We start from the raw sequence: 21,572 nt of genomic DNA, 5'->3' as shown, positions 1-21,572 counted from the left end.
CCGTGGCGCCTACAAATAAGATCTTTTCATCAGGGAAATAGGTGTGAAGTGGTTGATAGTCATTGTCCCTTGGGTTTTCCGCCAGATGATCAGCTATAGCTTGCCCCTTGACGGCCTTCTGAGAAGTGAAAACAATATCGAACTCCGAGAGAATTATCTGCCACTTAGCTAGACGTCCAGTCAGCATCGGCTTCTCCAAAAGATACTTCAAAGGATCAGACCGGGAAATAAGATACGTGGTATGACTCAACAAATAGTGTCTCAACTTCTGGGCTGCCCAGGCCAATGCACAGCAGCTTTTCTCAATGAATGAATAATTAGCCTCATACTGCGTGAACTTCTTGCTTAGATAGTAAATGGCTTGCTCCTTCCTTCCAGAGTCATCGTGTTGCCCCAGAACACAACCAACTGCTCCATCGAGCACAGATAGGTACATGATCAGCGGTCGGCCCGGTTTGGGTGGCACCAGGACCGGAGGGTGCAGCAAATAATCTTTAATCTTGTCAAAAGCCTGTTGGCACTCTTCATTCCAGTACAACGGCACATTCTTTCTCAATAACTTGAACAACGGCTCGCATGTGGCCGTTAACTGGGCAATGAATCTCCCAATAAAGTTGATCTTTCCTAAGAAGCTTTTCACGTCCTTCTGAGTTTTTGGCACTGGCATCTCTCGAATGGCTTTGATTTTTGCCGGATCTATCTCTATGCCTCTCTTGCTCACGATGAAACCCAACAATTTACCAGCTGGTGCCCCAAAGGCGCATTTCGCAGGATTTAACTTCAAATTGTACTTTCGCAGCCTTTCAAATAGCTTCCTCAAATCATCCAAGTGATCCTCCGTCCTTTTAGACTTGATTATGATGTCATCCACGTAGACCTCCATCTCCCGGTGGATCATATCATGAAATAGGGTTGTCATGGTCCTCTGATACGTTGCTCCAGCATTCTTTAAACCGAAAGGCATGACTCGGTAGCAAAAGGTACCCCAAGGGGTAATGAAAGCAGTTTTCTCCCTATCTTCTTCTGCCATCAAAATTTGGTGGTAGCCAGCAAAACAATCGCAAAAGGATTCAATCTCATGTCCGGCAGTATTGTCTAAGAGAATGTGAATATTTGGTAGAGGGAAATCATCTTTAGGACTGGCTTTATTAAGGTCTCTATAGTCAACACAAACTCTCACCTCTCCACTCTTTTTTGGAACAGGGACTGGGTTTGAAAGCCAAATAGGGTAATGGGAAACAATGATAATGTTGGTTTGGAGTTGTTTTTCAATTTGTTCTTTTATTTTGAGGCTCATATCTGGTTTGAATTTTCTGGGTTTTTGCTTTACGGGTGGAAAAGAAGGGTCTGTGGGTAGCCTATGCACCACCACGTCAGTGGAAATGCCAGTCATATCATCATAAGACCACGCAAATACATCCTGGAACATAGTCAAGAACTCAAGCATCTCCTTTTTCTGGCTCTTATTCAAATGAATACTAATCTGCACCTCCTTAACTTCATCCTCAGTTCCAATGTTAACCTTTTCTGTTTCTTCCAGGTTCGGTTTCGGTTTTTCCTCATATTGTTCAAGATCCTTTGCAAACGAATCGGATACTTCCTCATTATCACTCTCGTTTTGGGGTTCGGATTCACAAACCTCCAAGTCGTGAGTGATATAGAAATTGCCATTATCGAATTCCAGAATTGTGATATCCAAAGGATCAAATAATTTTATTTTTGGCCATCTGAAAGAATTAACGAATGTGGGATAATAAGTAAACAAACACACAACCAACGAATGGACAAGCAATATAAACAAGCGAATAGACAACACAACATGACAAGAACAACTCGTGCATTTTCATAAAGACCTTTGATTGAAAGCAAATGGAAATGAAAACTTAACAATATTTACATGCGCAGACGTTAGTCAAAAAGGAAATTGTTTTCATTGGCTATTTACAGATGCAAAGGCATTTTCATGAATTCACATGAATGATAAACCCCTTTCATTTTTACCGAAACTCCTTCCGAACAGGCAGGGACTCGGCTGTCCAATTGGGAATTGATCCTTCGGGAATGTCAGGAAATTCAGCTTCGCCTGGAACAATATCTTCAAATGTTGCCCCAACGAACAATTGGGCCAAACTCGCTTCAATTCCGTCAATTGGGTTGATTTCTGACATGATCACCTCAGCTGGTCGTGGGAAAGTATAACGCAGTGGTGGAATGTCAAGAACCCCTTGCCTTCCTTCTTTCTCCGCTCTCTTGCGCTCCTTCATCTCCTTGAAATCCTTGGCGGTTGGTCTGAAACCCAAACCGAAGGTATCCCTCTTTTCTACTATCTTCACTGGCTTCAGGATCCCTTGCAGTTCACGCCCCAACCCCTTGTCGAATTTGTATCCTCCACGAATCATTTCTCTGGCCATCATTACACTGGCCTTTGAGAGAGTTTGTTCCTCCGTGGTTATCCAACTTACGGAGACTATATCGGATGTGCTGTGAGGGGACATGGTAACACTTTGACTACCCTCTTCTTTAACTCCAGAGTCGGTGATCACCAGGCAGTCCTCTTCAGCAAAGATAGTGATTAGTTTGTCATTTACCACGAACTTGAGCAATTGGTGCAACGAAGACGGCACAGCCCCCGACTTATGAATCCATGGCCTTCCAAGTAAGATATTGTAAATGCTCGGGAAGTTCATGACTTGGCAAGTTATTTGAAATTGGGCCAGCCCCATCTCGATTACTAAATCTGCCTCCCCTATTGGCTCCCTCTGCGCTCCATCAAACCCTCTAACAATAGTCCCTGAAGGCCTCAGCTTGATGTCTTGCAATCCTAGTTTCTCTAAGGTACTCCAAGGACAGATATTCAGCGCGGATCCATTATCGATTAACACCTTAGGCAGCATTTTTCCGTTGCACCTCACTGTTATGTACAACGCCCTATTATGTCCGATGCCCTCCGTCGGCAATTCATCGTCAGAAAAAGCAATTTGCTTGTTGAACAATACGCTCCCAACCACGTTTGAAAAATTATCAACAGAAATGTCCCTCGGAATTTGAGCTCTAGTCAATACTTCGATCAGTGCGTCCCTATGCGTGTCTGAAGAAAAGAGTAGATCCAACATGGATATCTGGGCAGGCAACTTATTCAGCTTCTCAACTATGTTGTATTCACTTCTCTGAAGCCTCTTAAGGAAATCCAAGGCTTCCTTCTCAGTGATTGTTGGTTTAACAGGCGGTTCGGAGTTATTTGCTCGAATCGGACCGGCATCTTCGAATGGACTTGCAATCTTCCCCGATCTGGTAACCACTGACACCTCCTTCTTTGCAATTGACTTTTCCCCAATCTGTACATCAGGCTCATCATAATTCCATGGTACCTGTTGCAGGCTTAAAACAGGCTCTTGCTTCGGGAATTCGATGACTACTGGTTTCAAGGCTTCATTCTCCGCTGGCGTGAGATCTAAGACAAAAGGCTTGTTATCTTCTTCGAATGGCAACTCTATGACAAACGGTTGGTCCGTGACCCCAAATACCTCAGCTTCCCTTGCCAAAACTTTGACCTGTTCCATATACTCCGTGTCATCCATAATGACCCCGATGGTATTAACATGGTCCGGCAAAGGGTTCCTATTCACGTTCGGCCCTTGTGTCTCTCTCCTTCTGACTATAATTTCTCCAGACTCAACCATATCTTGAATTTTATGCTTAAGTGCTTTACAATCCAAAGTTGAGTGTCCAGGTGCCCCCGAATGATAAGTGCAGACAGCTTGCGGGTTATACCAGGCGGGCATGCCATATGGATAGGTAGGAGGGGGTACCATACCAATTTTTCCGGCGGCCTTTAACTGATCATACAATTGGTCTAAAGGCCTACCTAAATTGGTAAATGTACGGCTAGGAGGTCGGTTGTAAGGTTCAGAAGGTTGAGGTTGGTTGTAAGCAGGTCTATTTGGAGGCGGAAATCTTGGGTTATATGGAAGGCGTGGTCGGTTTTGGGGTGGATTTGGTTGAGAAATTTGAAAAGGGGCTGAAGGTGGGTTAGGATAGCTTGGGCGAGGTCTAGGGTGCTGGATATTAGTGGCATATACAGGGTACGGGTTTGGATAATAAGGGTAATGGGTTTGGTAGATTGGGCTGTGTTGGTATCGAGGTCTGGGTGAAGGATTTTGGTTCCAAACAAAGGTTGCATCCCCCTCCTTCTTTTTGAACGGTGGCTTTTTCACATTGCTTCCTTGACCTTGTAAAGCATCCAACTGAGATTTAAGGGCGGAAACATTGACAATCTTCCCAGCCCTCACAAAGTCATCAAACTCCTCAAGTTTATTTACAATTGCAGCAAACGAACATCCGGTCATACGGAAAATCTCTTCAAAGTACGGCGGATCATGGGCTTTTGATGAATGTGCGAATAATTTCATCCTCAGTCATCGGTGGTTCCACCTTCGCGGCTACTTTTCTCCACCTCTTGGCATAGGTCTTGTGGTCCTCAGAAGGCTTCCTTTTCGTTCCTTCCAGAGTAGTCCGGGTGGGAGCCAACTCGCAGTTGTACTCATATTGTCTCACAAATGCATTAGACAAATCAATCCAGGTTTTCACGTCTTCAAGTTTCAGGTTGGAATACCAGTCAAGCGCATCCCCTTCCAGACTCTCGGGGAACAACCTTAAAGGCAAATTCTCATCGTCCACGGGCTTTCCCAATTTGTTGGCAAATAGTCGGAGATGTGTCTTGGGATTACCCGTCCCATCATATTTGTTAAATTTAGGGGTTTTGAACCCCTCAGGCAACTGCACGCTCGGAAAAAGGCACAAGTCATCATAATCCAGGACTCCCTGCTTGTTCAGCCCCTGGCTCTTCCTTATAAATTCATCGAAACGGTCTAGACGTCTGAGCAACTTCATATCGATTGGAGCAGAAGATTCACCCATTTCAGGCTTATTTTGGAAAGTGTGCTCCGGTATCACGGGTTCTGCAGTGGTTTGATAGAAAACTGGTGGGTTCAGATGCATGTTTGGGTCACTTTGAGGCTGAAATCCTTGACTATAAGAAGGGTAGAAAGGAGGATTTTGAGTGAAAGCATATTGCGGGTTAAAAGTTCCCTCAAACGTAGTTTGAAACGGAGGAATAACAAATGGTTCGGATTGTGGTTGTGTAGCGGGTACAGGTTCAGGTCGCACTCCGCTACTGACGAGCTCGTCAATCAATTTCTTCTGAGCGGCCATTTCAGATGCCATCTCCCCAAATTTAGTGAGCAATTCGGTCAACTGAACCCCGGGACTTGCAATCTCCGGCTGGGTCGTTGCAACGGTCTTTTCCGATGACTCTTGTTGGGTACTCATGTCTACACGATTCCTTTGGGCCTTACTTCGGGATCGCGTTATAATGGGGCTTCGTCGAGAAGCTATGTTTAAAATTTTACCTGAGAATGCAAAAGACTTCTTTAGATAAACCAATCGTTATTAGCTTTCTGCAATTTATTCAAAAGGGAAAAAGAAAAAGGCATGAGTTAGTAATTATTCAAACAACTCGGATGCATGTCCTATGGGGGGACCCTTTTTGTGCCAAGGGTAGGCCTAGCATGAAAATGCAACCTTCGGGGTAAAATCCCATTTTCAAACCTGTAAGTGAATATAGAAACAGGAATTCTCATTAAAAATGGACAAACTCAGTCCTTTTTTACAATTTCATTGATGGTTCGACCAACCATTCTTACAAAGTCCTCATGTCTAGCTAATTTAGTATGTTGGGATTCCCTAGAACTCCCGATACTGAGTTTCCGAATTTCATCTTGGATTTTATCAAATGCACTCAATGCCTTTTCCAATTTCTCTGTCTTCTTTGCCTCTTTCCTCAATTGTGAGCGGGCGTCCTCCAATGCTTGATCGGCCACCATGATCTGCAACTGATGATCCTCCAGCTCTTTCCTTAGCTTCCCATTCTGCTCCTCGAGACTAACGGCAATCAACGGTGTCCTTTCTCTCCCTTGTTCTATCATTGATTTGATCCATTCGTTGTACTCCAAGATGACCCTAGGCTCTACTTTGTTCACTTGGTCCAAATGCAGGTTGTCCAAACTACACAGATTCCCCCAGCCTTCTAATACCATAGTCCGGCACTCAGTGACTGTATTAAGCTCGATACTTCCCATTTCCCGTATGGTCGGCACTCTCTGCGGGTACCCGAACTGTCTCATAACTCGTTGTGGAATGTACACAATCAACCCACTGGTACTTGCTAATGGAATGAAGTCAAATTGCGTAGTCTTGAAAGCTGGATCCCTTACTTTCGTCCAATCGAGAACCCACTGTATCTTATCCGAAGTCAGAGCATTGAATTCCTGAATAAACAAGCTTGGAGACGCTATTCGATAGTATCTGCTAACCCTTTCTCGGTGCGACTCGACCCAGTTTGCTGTTGGAAGACATGACCCCAATGGATTTAGCGCTCTTTTTGACAGATGTTCCATGGCCCACATTTGGAGCACCAGGTTGGATGCATAGAAAAACCCCCTCTTCTTTTGGCATTCAGTAACGGCAGTGAAGATATCAGCAATGATGATAGGCACCAAAGTAGGGGTCTTCTCCTTAATTCCTAGAAACACGCTTTGCATCATGTTGATTGTTGAAAAGGTAACCTTCCCATGCTTTTGCGGGAATAAAAGTAGACTAGTCAAGGCTAATCCAAAGACTTGGACTCGCTTTCCTTCCCACTCCTCTTTGCTAATGAAGAAGTCGTCATGGTGTTGATCATAAGAATCCCTTCTCCCAAATCGTTCGTACAAGAACTCCAGTGGACATGATTTTGCGTCCGGGTGCTGGTTCATACTAGCTCGTCCCAATCCCAGAAACTTGCAAAACTGCTCTCTAGTGCCACTAGTTGGGTACACCATAGGGCTTCCTTTCCCAGGCATTTGCAACAATCCTTCTATCTCTTCTAGAGTGAGTGTTAACTCGCATTCCCCAAATCGAAAGACGGAGCCTTTAGGATCCCAATACTCAAGCAGTGCTTCAATGATTGCCATGTTTGGGGCTATGTTCAAAAGACTTGGTAGATGCCCTATGTATCGGAACAATCGGTTCACCTCATGCGCCATGTTGTTCTTCCAATCTATCAGCTCACGAGGTATGTGGTTTAACATTCGGCATGGAGCCATCTGAGGAAGAATTCACTTTTTAGTACCTTACCTTGGAATTTTACCCCTTAGGCCAAACAAAATTGTAAACATGCAAGTCTCGTTGGATTAAGTATCCGAGACACAAGGTGGCCTATTCCTAACCACGGGATTCCCTATGTGGCATTCCCTTTCTATGGTTTATGCATGATGCCATTTATTAAAGCGATATAAATATGTGACAAATATTGCCTAAAGGATATAAATAATGCATCGGGGGGGAAAAGAGGTCTAAAATGAAATGTATTTATTAAAAATCAAGTGCAATAACTGAAATTTAAACATGTGAGCTATCTAGTGGGTGAGTCACTAAAAGAGTGCCAGAAAGGCCTCTTATTGCTAAGGCACATGAATGCAATCCAAGAAAACAAAAGAATGGTTAGTGCAATTGATAGTACACATAACACATTGGGAGCATTTAAGAAGAAGAAATACAATAAAACAAGTAAAAGGGGTGGAACCCCTTCCCTCGTGCCTATTGTGCTTAAAATAGGGTGAGGCTGACTCTAGCCTAGGAAAATTCTAACATGGATGCATGAGGCTGGGGTTCACTAATGCCTAGACTCGATAAAGCTTCGGCTCCCAAGCCTTCAGACCTAAAGGCGAAGGGTCGTCACTCCCAGGGCCTTTGGTCGGTGGCTCGAGTGATCCCTTAGGTAGCGCTATGGGCGCAGAGCACACCATCCGCCTACCCAAGGCAATCGATCCTAGTCCTACAAGGCGGTGTGGGATGGCGCCCACGAAAAACAAAATAAAATGGGATAAAGCAAGTAAATATGCACGTATGAAGTGTTCCCCTATTTGAGGGAAGGGGTTGAGAACCACGCGAGGCTCTAAAGGTGACACACCCCCTCCCAAGTGCAATGCAAGCGCGAGATAAATAAGTAAACATACATCCAAACATACATTCATGAGTCGAGGGATTGGTTTGAGACGCGAGTGATGCAAAATCCTAAAAGGGAAAAAAATGCAACCCTAAAACACCCAAATGTAATATATGAAAAGGTTAAAAGAAGGAAAAGGTTGATTAAATCAAATTTGCTCGGACTCTCGAATGTCCCCAGTGGAGTCGCCAACTGTCGCGCCCCACTTTTCGATCGTCGAATGTATGTGTGTGAAGTGTGGTGTGTGAACGTGTGCAAAGTAAAAGTAAAGGCCATGGGACTTTGGAAAGCGACGATTTGGCCAAAAAATAGTTTTAAAAAGGGTTTTGAAATGAAAAGTTTGGAGTCGCCACTTGGTAATGGTTTAAGGTGTACCAAGTCACCCAAAAATGAGTTTTAAAGTCAAGTAGTAATAAACCCTTTTTAAAACGACTCCTAGTCTACGTAAACCAAAGAAAAAGGTTCGGGAGTCACGTTTGACAAAGGGGAAGGCAAGGATAGAATCCAAGGCACCCCTTTGACCTAGCCAAGGCTAGTTGCGTTGATTTAATCAAAGATTTTCTTGTTTTAACCAAAGAAATTATTACATTTGAGTGCCCTACATGAATGCAAACCCTAGACCTAGGGGAATTGGGGGAAATTTCCCTTCAAAGGTTGAGTGGTGCCAATCACATTAATTGTGAAGCCCAATATCAATCCTTTGAAGAAGTCACGAATAATGCAAGTGGGATGCAAATGAATGGAATGCATGCGTGCAATGTGAGGACATGAGTTTGAAAAAGTAATAAAAAATAATAAATATGTAAATGAAAGTGTGCACGTGAGTGGGCAATGTACGGTATGTGAAATGATAATATGAAGTGCATGTGTGCAAGTAATGATAAAAGTGTTCGTGTGCAAGTGAAGAAACTCAAGGGTGCACGTGTGCAAAAATGGGAGGAAAAGTGTTCGTGTGCAAGTGAAAGGATAAAAAGGTGTACGTGTGCAAATGAGAGGAAAAGTGAAAGTGTAATGATGGAGTGGACTTAGAATGCATGAGCCTAGGGAATTCATGCATATTGGGACGGGGAGACCTAAATCGTGACTCAATTTGCCCTTTTATAGAGAGGATATAAGCGTGCTAAGGCTTTAGAAAAAGCCACACTCGTCTATATCCCATATTTAAGGGGACTCTCAAGCAAATGAACCCTGTAACTAGCATGAAATGCAAAAATCCTAAAATGGAGGGAAAAGGGGTTCGAGGGGCATGCAAAATGATAAAACTAAAAGAATGCATGACATGTAATGAACATGCACACATGTACTAACGAGAGGAGATCCCTAAGGGTCTAGCGTTGGACTAGCCCATTCTATGAATTCCGACTAGCGTTGGACTAGTGGAAACGTGCAGTCATCCATCACATTCATCTATACTACAAAAAAGCGAGTAGACATGTCAAAACGCTCGTAAACACATAACACGTAGCACTTAGCATGCTCGACTAGATGCAAAAGCCTAATAAAGCAATTTAACATGTAACAGCGAAAGCAAGCAACTAAGGGGAAGGGGAAATGGACCAGATGCTCTACGAGCCCTATCTATTACAAGCCAAGAGGTGTACACATACCCCATAAAAGCATAAAGGGGAAGGGAAAATGGACCAAAGGCTCTCCGAGCCCTATCTATTACAAGCCAAGAGGTGTACACATACCCCATAAAAGCATAAAGGGGAAGGGAAAATGGACCAGAGGCTCTCCGAGCCCTATCTATTACAAGCCAAGAGGTGTACACATACCCCATAAAAGCATAAAGGGGAAGGGAAAATGGACCAGAGGCTCTCCGAGCCCTATCTATTAATTTTCTAATTGTTTGGGCCGTAGTGAATCTAGGAAGACTTGAGGGGTGGATTTTGCAATTTTGGAAAACATTTTCATGCAAATGCATGCAATCTCACGAAGAAATACATCTCTGCAATGTTTCTGCTATTCTTTCACCAACCGAAACCCAAATCCCAAACATACCATTTGCTATTCAGGAGCAGCAATTTAAATACAAATTCACAACTTTTAAGCTAGATAACCAATTACATTATTGTCATCATCCAAACATGCAAAAACTTAGGAAAGATCTCATGCAAAAATCTGGAAAAGAAGAAGAGAAAAACAAGCATGAAACTACTGCAAGCTTCTCGTCGAATGTATGTGTGTGAAGTGTGGTGTGTGAACGTGTGCAAAGTAAAAGTAAAGGCCATGGGACTTTGGAAAGCGACGATTTGGCCAAAAAATAGTTTTAAAAAGGGTTTTGAAATGAAAAGTTTGGAGTCGCCACTTGGTAATGGTTTAAGGTGTACCAAGTCACCCAAAAATGAGTTTTAAAGTCAAGTAGTAATAAACCCTTTTTAAAACGACTCCTAGTCTACGTAAACCAAAGAAAAAGGTTCGGGAGTCACGTTTGACAAAGGGGAAGGCAAGGATAGAATCCAAGGCACCCCTTTGACCTAGCCAAGGCTAGTTGCGTTGATTTAATCAAAGATTTTCTTGTTTTAACCAAAGAAATTATTACATTTGAGTGCCCTACATGAATGCAAACCCTAGACCTAGGGGAATTGGGGGAAATTTCCCTTCAAAGGTTGAGTGGTGCCAATCACATTAATTGTGAAGCCCAATATCAATCCTTTGAAGAAGTCACGAATAATGCAAGTGGGATGCAAATGAATGGAATGCATGCGTGCAATGTGAGGACATGAGTTTGAAAAAGTAATAAAAAATAATAAATATGTAAATGAAAGTGTGCACGTGAGTGGGCAATGTACGGTATGTGAAATGATAATATGAAGTGCATGTGTGCAAGTAATGATAAAAGTGTTCGTGTGCAAGTGAAGAAACTCAAGGGTGCACGTGTGCAAAAATGGGAGGAAAAGTGTTCGTGTGCAAGTGAAAGGATAAAAAGGTGTACGTGTGCAAATGAGAGGAAAAGTGAAAGTGTAATGATGGAGTGGACTTAGAATGCATGAGCCTAGGGAATTCATGCATATTGGGACGGGGAGACCTAAATCGTGACTCAATTTGCCCTTTTATAGAGAGGATATAAGCGTGCTAAGGCTTTAGAAAAAGCCACACTCGTCTATATCCCATATTTAAGGGGACTCTCAAGCAAATGAACCCTGTAACTAGCATGAAATGCAAAAATCCTAAAATGGAGGGAAAAGGGGTTCGAGGGGCATGCAAAATGATAAAACTAAAAGAATGCATGACATGTAATGAACATGCACACATGTACTAACGAGAGGAGATCCCTAAGGGTCTAGCGTTGGACTAGCCCATTCTATGAATTCCGACTAGCGTTGGACTAGTGGAAACGTGCAGTCATCCATCACATTCATCTATACTACAAAAAAGCGAGTAGACATGTCAAAACGCTCGTAAACACATAACACGTAGCACTTAGCATGCTCGACTAGATGCAAAAGCCTAATAAAGCAATTTAACATGTAACAGCGAAAGCAAGCAACTAAGGGGAAGGGGAAATGGACCAGATGCTCTACGAGCCCTATCTATTACAAGCCAAGAGGTGTACACATACCCCATAAAAGCATAAAGGGGAAGGGAAAATGGACCAAAGGCTCTCCGAGCCCTATCTATTACAAGCCAAGAGGTGTACACATACCCCATAAAAGCATAAAGGGGAAGGGAAAATGGACCAGAGGCTCTCCGAGCCCTATCTTAAATAAAGTAAAAGCCAGTAAATGCATGCAAGGAGATAAGGAAAGCGGAGTAGGCATGCAATTTCACATAACACGTAGGAGCACATAGGGTCAAACGAAGTGCAAAATGAGGGATAGAGTGTACCTCCCTTGAAGTGACGCCCTAACGTAGTGAAATTACTAACTTACCCTCCAAAACAATAAAAAGGGTCAAGATACCTCAAATAGTAGAATATAACAAAAAGACAGCTTAAGCTAAGACCATCAAAACAAAAGGTTAAGGCACCACTTTAATGATAAAATATAAATAATCCAAATGGCATTCATCAAAACATCAAAAATTTCCTCCATCACAACTTAAATGTAGTCAAAAGTACTTTAAAGATCAAGGAGAAGGCATGGCCTATTCGATTTCCAAGTGAAGCATCTATTAAGGACTCAAACATATCCCTTACCCAAACATTCGAGTCAATCGAACATTTAAGAACTTTAAAGGTCCAAAACAAAACACGGGTCAAGCAATCCAACACATAAACATGGAATTGAACAATTAGAAGCACTTAAATGCCTAAGATCAAATACGGGTCAATGAGTGGTTTCACTTGCATTTTAGAATCCAAAAGCAACCATCAATCAATCAAACCAAAACCAACTAAAACGTTTTAAGAGCTTTAAAGGTCCAAAAGCAAGACAAAGTCAAGTAATCAACTTATTTTAGGGAGATTAAGGGAAATAAGCAATCACGAGTTCATTTAGGCACAAGGTTCACCAATCCATGCATTAAGCATCACCTTAGCAAAACATGGTAACCAATGAAAGCAAACAAGCAATGGAATTAAAACATTAATGCTACCAAATACTCAAATGTGAACACTAACCAAGCATTCAAACTCAATCAAATATTTTTAGAACTTCAAAGGTTCGAAGGCAAAGAAAAGGTGGAGGAATGGTTCAAATACAAACATTTTAGGGCCTAATTGCAAGAAATGGAACCTAATTGGGTCTTTATAGCATTGCTGAAAAAATTACAGGGACCCAATTGATTAATTTTCTAATTGTTTGGGCCGTAGTGAATCTAGGAAGACTTGAGGGGTGGATTTTGCAATTTTGGAAAACATTTTCATGCAAATGCATGCAATCTCACGAAGAAATACATCTCTGCAATGTTTCTGCTATTCTTTCACCAACCGAAACCCAAATCCCAAACATACCATTTGCTATTCAGGAGCAGCAATTTAAATACAAATTCACAACTTTTAAGCTAGATAACCAATTACATTATTGTCATCATCCAAACATGCAAAAACTTAGGAAAGATCTCATGCAAAAATCTGGAAAAGAAGAAGAGAAAAACAAGCATGAAACTACTGCAAGCTTCTCGGCTTCACCTTCCAAGACCCAATTCAGATTCAAACCTATACCTTAACCAAAGTTTCCTTGATCTAATATCTGAACTTTGAAATAAACAAACAAATCATGGACAATCAATCAAGCAAAGACATAGGGAGGAGTTCAAAAGTAGAAAAAGCTGATGCAAAATTTCTGGAACCAAAACTCAAACACAGTTTTTCTTTGAAGGGACGGACACTGCTGCAATTTTTCTATAAATTTCAGCTTTTCTTGCAATCACATTCGTGCCATTTTCTTATTCAGTTTAGGAGTGTTCAGGCAAACAAACCAAAAAGAAACGAGATGGAATCGTTATCTAAACAAAACCACAACTGGAAGGCCGAAAGGGCAGGACAAAACTCAAGAACAAAACCTTAAAAAAAATCTGTTCGGTAATCTGAAGTCATTTTTCCGGCAGACATTTGGACATAACTTAGATACCCCTCAAACCCAAATGCCCAGATTCAAAACCAAATTTCCACTTCTGTTATCCAACACAAAATTCAGCATGAAACTGAAATGCAAAACTCAGCTAGCCATTAAAAAAGAAGAAAATGCAGGCATTGGATGTTTCATTCATCAAAAGCTCGCTGCAATTCCAGGTTTAATTCTTTAGCTTAGCTGTGTTTAATCTCATGCAAAAAAATTCATCCCAACGCAGTTATCATGCTACCAAACATCCAGCTTAGACCTTAAGCCGGCAAACACAACATTTAACACTACAGCATGCAAAAATTAGTCCCAGAAAGGCCATTCTTTAGCTCTTAAGTGGAGGCCCATCCAGATGACCAACAAACATCATTGGATTCCCCCACCTTGCTAGCGATCCAAGTTTCTGCAGCTAAAAATCTAACCAAACCATCTTCGTACACGATTCTCCCCCCCCCCTTTTACAATCAGATTAGATTAAGGAAAACAGGTTCTAGGATAACCCATTCCAGATTCATAAAACGAAGGCAGAAATCTTCTACGTGTGGATTCTAAATAAGCTTGCAGTTCATTTAATTAAAACAGATGCATCATGGCCGGCAGACTCATTGAACTTGGAATGAAGAAAAAGAGGAAGCATATTGAAAGTTACCTTGAGAGTCTCAGCTTGAAGAAACGGAAGACCTGTCGGCTTAGAAAAATACCGTTTCTCACGGAAATAAAAACCCTGCGAAATCCGGAGCTTTCTGGTTCTTCCCGTAGCTTCCTTCGCACAGATTTGGTTCTTGAATTATCGTGGCTACTAGCAAGTTTAGGAGCAATATGAAAAAGCCAACAGAAACTCAAAGTTTGGATCTTTATCCGTACTTCTGGAAGCTGAAACGGAGGTTGTCTCCCTTTACTCTCGATTTTCTCACAATTTTCTCTTCCTTCCTTAAGATTTCTCAGCCATCACTCTCAGACCTTTCCTTCGAGCTCCCTCACTCTTGCTCTTTTTTTTAGCTTTTTTTGGTTCTCCGCCGCCTCCAAAACCTCAGTCTTTCTTGCTCTCAATTTTTCTTTTAGCCGTCAGCCCAAAAACCCTCTTTTCCTTTCTAGCTTTCAGCCCTTCCTTTTCTTGCGGCTGCTACTTCTTTTTCTATTTATCTTACCTCTCAAACCCCTAAACCCTTGCTTGTAAGGTGAGGATGAGGGGCAAGGACAGGCCCCCTCATCCAGCCCTCCAAAGGGCAAGCCTGGCCGTCCTTGCACGCTGCAAAAAATTAATAACAAAGTTTATGATAACAGAAATTGAACAGCAAATTACAACTTCCATTTTTAATCCATTTTCTTTTTTCTTTTCTTTCTTTTCTTTTCTTAAATAAACATAACAATAAAAGAAATAACAATAAAATGCCACCAAAAACACAAATGCTTGTAATCTGAAACAATAATATATTTTTTCTTTTTCTTTGAAAAACAATTAAAATGTATCAAAAAGCAAATAATGCCTATTACACTAAAAACTTTTCCTTCAAATTTCAAACTTTTCACTTTTTTCAAAACAGGCCAGTATGCATTAAACCATTTTTCCCATTTCTTTTTCCCCTTTTTTTTTTTATTTTCACTTTTCTCTTTTCTTTCCTTTTTTTTTTTTCCTCTAAAATAAATCTACGCTAAAACTTATAAATTAAAAACTACAAAAACAACTAAAAACTAAAAAGGGAAATAAAATAAAACCTAAAAAAGCTAAAATGCAAAAACCGTCTAAACAAAAATCAACCGATTATCACTAAAACCACACATACAACATTAATTCAAAAATTTGGTGTCTACAGAATTCTCCTTTAATGAATGAAAACCTAGGCTATATATAGCCTTACAGGACTCAAACCCTAGAATGTCCAATGGACGACCTTGCCCTTCATTAAGGGTGAAAATATCTAACAACTAATTGACTAAAATTAAGACTCTGAATTCGGCCAAAGTGAAGTGAAAATTGACCGAAATTATTAATGCTAACACACAACTAATAATGGTAACTAAAACCCTAATTAGCAAGCTAGTGCTCCGTGAACTAGTCTTCACTTGGTTCTTCCATTTGAAGGAAAGTGTATAGAGTAGTTTCTCCATTATGTAATCCTTCAATGGTCCTCAAGTCATCACCAACTCGTTCTTGAATCGTGCAAACAAGAGCTTGAAGTGATTCTTGAATTCTCCTAGCACGCGCTCTTGTAATTGGACCACTGGGTATTTGCATGACCTGAGCACTAGAAGTTTGAGCAGCCTTGAGCCCCTCCTCATTAATACTCTCTTACCAATATAGATTCTTCAAGTCTTGGTACATTTTATTCCCTCCAGGGTGTACCGTAAATTTCGATCGGTGTGCCTCTTCTAAAATTTCCTTTTTAAGCCCCTCATCTTTTGGCACCACTATCCGATTCCAAAACTTCAAAATACCATTTGTTCCCAAGTTAAAATTTGACTTTTCTCCCTTTTTAATTTTTTCCGACCATTTTTGCACTTTGGCATCCTTTTCCTGAGATTTCTTGATACGTTCCAACAGAATGGATTTCACTACAATATTCCCCAAATTTACTTTTCTCAACTCAGGTCTAGGATTCCAATAACTAATTTCCTCTAACAAGCGTAACTCTTTAATCATCAATCCGGCCACTTGCACTTGATGACTCAAAGCATCGGCCACCACATTGGCCTTCCCTGGATGGTACTTTATCGTGCAATCATAGTCCTCCAAAAATTCCATCCATCTACGTTGCCTCAAATTCAGCTCATTTTGAGAAAACAAATACTTAAGACTCTTATGATCATTGAAAATCTCAAACGTTACTCCATACAAATAATGTCTCCATTTCTTTAAAGCAAATACCACCGCTGCTAACTCCAAGTCATGAGTCGGATAATTTCCTTCATGCGGTTTCAATTTCCTAGATGCATATGCTATCACTTTATCATTTTGCATTAAAACACATCCTAAACCTTCCTTAGAAACATTTGTGTAGACCACAAAGCTGTCTTTTCCATTCGATAAAGTTAACACAGGTGCTCTTGTCAAACGTCTTTTCAATTCCTGGAAACTCTCCTCACTTAGAACTCCAAATAAACTTCCTACTTTTCTTGGTCAGCTTAGTCATAGGTCCAGCAATCCTAGAAAAATCCTGAATAAACCTCCGGTAATACCCTGCTAGTCCAATGAAACTTCGAATCTTAGTAGGGTTTTCCGGTCGTTTCCACTTTGAAACAGCTTCAACTTTACCTGGATCTACTTTAATCCCATCCTTAGAAATTATGTGTCCCAAGAAAGTCACTTCTTTTAACCAAAACTCACACTTGCTAAACTTAGCATACAATTGGTGTTCCCTCAAACTTTACAAAACAATTCTCAAGTGTTTCTCGTGATCCTTCACATTCTTAGAGTACACCAGAATATCATCAATAAAGACTACCACCAATTGGTCTAGATAAGGCTTAAAGACTCTGTGCATCAAATCCATAAAAGCAGCAGGTGCATTTGTTAACCCAAATGGCATCACGGTAAATTCAAAATGTCCATACCTCGAGTTAAAAGCAATTTGGGTATATCTTTCTCCAAAATCCTCAATTGGTAATAACCTTGTCTCAAATCCAATTTGGAGAATACTACCACCCCTTACAATTAGTCAAACAATTCATCAATGTGGGGCAACATGTACTTATTCTTAATTATAACATCATTCAAGCCTCAGTAATCTATACACAGTCTCAAACTCCCATCATTCTTCTTAACAAACAAAATCGGGGCTCCCCATGGTGAATCACTTTCCTTTATAAAACCCCGTTCCAACAAGTCCTATAGTTGTAATTTCAATTCTTTCAATTCGGCTGGAGCCATCCGATATGGCGTCTTAGAGATAGGTGCTACTCCCGAAGTCACATCAATCTTAAAAGTTATGTCCCTTTCCGGGGGTAAGAACTCCAACTCTTCGGAAAAAATATTCGGGTAATCTTTCACTACAGGCATATCCTCCAATCTCACTTTATCACTAGGAGTGTTGATTAGAAAAGCCAAATATCCCTGAGCTCCTTTACTTAACATTTTCCTAGCCCGGATTCTTGAGATAAGTGCAGATGAGGTTAATCAATCGCTTACATCCAATTTCAGGGTCGCCTCTCCTGGAATGCACAATTCTACAATCTTTGTCCTGCAGTTCAATTGGGCATTATGACGGGCTAGCCAATCCATTCCTTGGATCACATCATATCCCTTGATTGTTAAACCTATCAAATCGGCCAGTAATTTACGTTCTCCAACCCAGATCTCACAATTTCTATATACCAAATTAGCAATTAAACTTTGGTCCCCAGTAGGCGTTTTAACCTCCAAGTCATACGGTAACTTAATTGGCTTCAAGTCTATTCCACTCATGAAATTAGGGTTTACAAAAGAATGTGTCGCACCCAGATTAATTAAAATCTTAGCTAAACGGTGGAAAACAGGAACCGTACCTTCGACCACCTCAGTCGCATCAGGCAGCTGTTGATGATCCAGTGCATAAACCCTAGTAGGTACCTTTGGTCGGCTTCCTTCAACACTGGTCTGTTTAGAGGTTGACTTTTCGAGTCTTTGGGTGTTACTTCCCACCTTCAACTTATTTGGACAAGTCGCGAGTTGGTGCTCGGTACTACCACAACCCAAACACTTCCCAAACTTTCTCCAACAATCGTTCTCAGAGTGGTTGGGTTTTTCGCAGTACCCACAAGTGACTTGAGGGGTCACAGCCGACCCACTAGAAAGCACTCCTCTTGCTCGAACCGGTCCATTACGTCCTCCTCTGGATAAAGCTCCCCTAGAAGCTCCAACAGTCCTTATTCCTCCCATACCTCTTCCAATTTTGGAAGGCTGTGAACTCTTACTAGTATGTCCAAAAGTACGATTAAAAAAGTTCCTCTTCCTATTCTGAAAGTCCTTAACTTGCATCCTTACACTTTCAACCCTTTGCGCTTTCTCTAAAGCCTCAGTAAACGTAGAGATTTGGGCTACAGCCAAGCCCTCTTGGATTTCTACATTAAACCCTTGTACAAACCGCCTTATCATTTTCCGCTCATTAGTCACCAATTCAGGGGCATTTTTAGAAAACTTAGTAAATTTCCCTTCATACTCTGCCACACCAAGGGTCCCTTGTTTCAACTTGATAAACTCATCCTCCTTCTTCTCTTGGATTAAGGGCGGAAGAAACTTTTCATTTAACTCCCTTGTAAAATTCTCCCAAGTCCAAGGGGTTTGAGTTCTCTCCCATTTTCCTTTTATCATGCCCCACCAGGCACGAGCCACTCCCTCAAATTGGAAAGTAGCAAAATTCACTCGCCTATCCTCAGTATAGTCTAAGGCGGCGAATATATTGGTCATTCTCTCCAACCAATTCTCTGCTATCTTAGGATCGGGTTCACCAATAAACTTAGACGGGTTGAATTTTAAGAACCTCTCTAAGACTCTATCCTCTCCTCTATCCTGTCCCCCAGGTTGGTTAAGCGGTCCAGGACCTTACCTATCAGCTAAGCATTCTAGGATGTCAGTCATCCTATTGATGGCAGTAGCCACTTGATTTCCCTCTACATTTTCCTGTCCCTGGGTCGGTCCAGTTGCCGATCCCTGGTCATCCCCATGAGGTTGGGCCTGTCTAGACCCTCGCCCACGGTTTCGACCACTTCTTAGTCCTTCCATTATTCTAGACGTGCCTAGTGCAAGAAATAAATCAATCATGCAAGAAAAATAAAAAACAAGAACCAATCAAGAAAACATTGAAAATAACAATAATTTACATTCATTAACATGTCAAGATCCATACAATTAGCAAGTCATGGGGGAAATCACAAAAACATAGCACACAGGTGCTACAAGAGTACTTTCAGTCATATAAGACTAAAGCAGGATCAAATGCCTCAAAAATAGGCCACACAATCATGCAAAATACAATGGCCTCAGCACTCGCATCACCCCACCCAATCCTAACTATACCAGTCAAAAAGTCAATCAGTCTAGATCTAGTCCACAGTAGGACTACCAGGAGGAATCTCCTCCTCAGGATCCTCCTCTAAGTCCTCCCCCTGAACCGGGCCCTGGACAAGATCCGACACCCCCTCAATCATCTCAGTGGCATCAGCTAGGATCCCGGAAGCCCGATCACGGACCTCCTCTCCTAATCTAGTGAGTCAAGCCCTAGTCCTCTGGAGCTCCTCACGAGTGACTGCAGCAGTAGCCACCTCGCCCTCTATAACCTCCTCGAGCTCAGCAATCTTTTTACCCTAAACACCTACCATCTGTCTAAACTCGTCCACTTCTGCCTGTAAGTCTAAATTGGCATTCACCAACTGACGACGCTTGTTGTCCAGAGCTAGTACTAGGTAGTTCGAGTAGGCAAATGTCACCCTACACGAACACCGAGGATACCTATCATAGGGCGAGTAGCGGACTCGAGCCCCTCCACCAAGAGCTCGGTAGTAAATAGGCCTAGGAGGCTCTACGTGACCATTAGCATGGCCATTCCCATTAGCTGCCGGAGTCCCATTTCCATTTTCCATCCCTGCAAAACAATTATACTTTTCGGGTTAGAAATTTAATCATTAGCTATCTCGGATGTCACTTAATGCATAACCAACTTGGTCACTAACTTGCCCCAAGCATCACTCAAGGTACGACTAAGTCGTCCGGTCTCAGGTCTTAAGGGTAGAGTATCTAGTATGTCTCCCATATAGATCTCTAACCTAGTGCTCTGATACCAACTGTGGCGCCCCCACTTATTCTTAAGGCGAACCAAAGGGTATCCGCAGAATGCCTGCCCAACTCTCGCCAGGACTCAAGACAAAACCCGTTCAAGTTTAATGAAATACCAGCCACCACGATTGCATAACTAAGAAAGTGCGAAAAACTTTCAACTTAACAATATACAACAATTATCCCAATCCTTACATCGGGTCCAAAAGTTACATCAAATCCCCAAAATATGCAATAATCCAGAGTCTAGCCAAGTACATTAAAAACTCTAATACAAAAGTTCATTTAAAAGGGGTTTCTCTGAGGTTCACTTCCGATCCTTTCCTGTTAAGGAAAACAAAACTACAGGGTGAGCAAAACGCTCGTGATGCCAAGAACACACATGCAGGCACATTGTTCAAGTAACAATCCCAATTTAACAAGTAGAGCAATAATATTGCAATAAATAATAATTCGAGTGAGAAAAGTAAACAGAAACAATTCAAGGATATTGTAGCTCTCAGGAGCTAATTTCCACTTGTTTTGCAAATTTCATTCGTATATCTTCCCGCGATGACTCTCCGTCAACCGATTCGATATTTCCAATCCGTAGAACTCCACTTACTTCTCATGTCCGTCCACCTTACAAACCCCCACGGGCCTGAACGACGATAAAGGCGCTACTGCACGAGTAGGCCAAGCAAGATCTTTTCAATAGATCAAGCTTATCATGTTATTCTCATGGCTCACTGAGGGTCCCAACAAAGCCCATGCCGGCTCGAGTTCCAAGGTCGGCCTATGAGTTTGGGCGTCCCCCATGTACATTCGAGTCGAGGAGATTCACTTCAACAACGTATGCAGCCATAGCATACAATTTCCTTTCATTCAAGCATTTAATCATTCCATTCCATTCCATCAAGTCATTAATAATTCATTCATTTCATGTCAATCATGTGTCATTCTTTTCAAATAAGAACGAGTGCGGTAAAGTACACACTCGCCTCCATTTTCAAAATCTCCAATCAATTATAGCAATTAAGCATGTATCAAGTATTCACTAGTTCAAGTAATCATGCACTTGACACTCACAAAGGAAATAAGGAAGAAATGTCACTTGCAGTTCAGGCGTTCACCGTGGGATCCTCTTGAAGGTCCTCGTGCGAGCTTGAGCAACTAATAGTGAACTATCATGTATAAACCCCAATTATCACGAATGATTGTACACTTGTACAATTTAAGAAAATTTCACGAAAACGAGACTAAATTACTCGCGAATCAAGACTCAAAAGTGGGGTTT

General features: G+C 41.6%; 1 protein-coding gene across 1 annotated transcript; it reads right to left on the bottom strand.

Annotated features, from left to right (window-relative positions):
* Positions 1 to 1,997: 1,997 nt before the first annotated feature.
* On the bottom strand, positions 1,998 to 3,812 carry LOC140036321 (uncharacterized). The gene has a single exon (XM_072077683.1). The coding sequence runs from the start codon at positions 3,810 to 3,812 to the stop codon at positions 1,998 to 2,000; it is 1,815 nt and encodes a 604-aa protein (XP_071933784.1).
* Between the last annotated feature and the right edge of the window lie 17,760 nt (positions 3,813 to 21,572).

Source organism: Coffea arabica, chromosome 2e (assembly GCF_036785885.1).
Source record: "Coffea arabica cultivar ET-39 chromosome 2e, Coffea Arabica ET-39 HiFi, whole genome shotgun sequence".
Lineage (NCBI taxonomy): Eukaryota > Viridiplantae > Streptophyta > Magnoliopsida > Gentianales > Rubiaceae > Coffea > Coffea arabica.
Note: the sequence above shows the minus strand (reverse complement) of the source record. Positions and strands in the feature narration are given on the sequence as shown.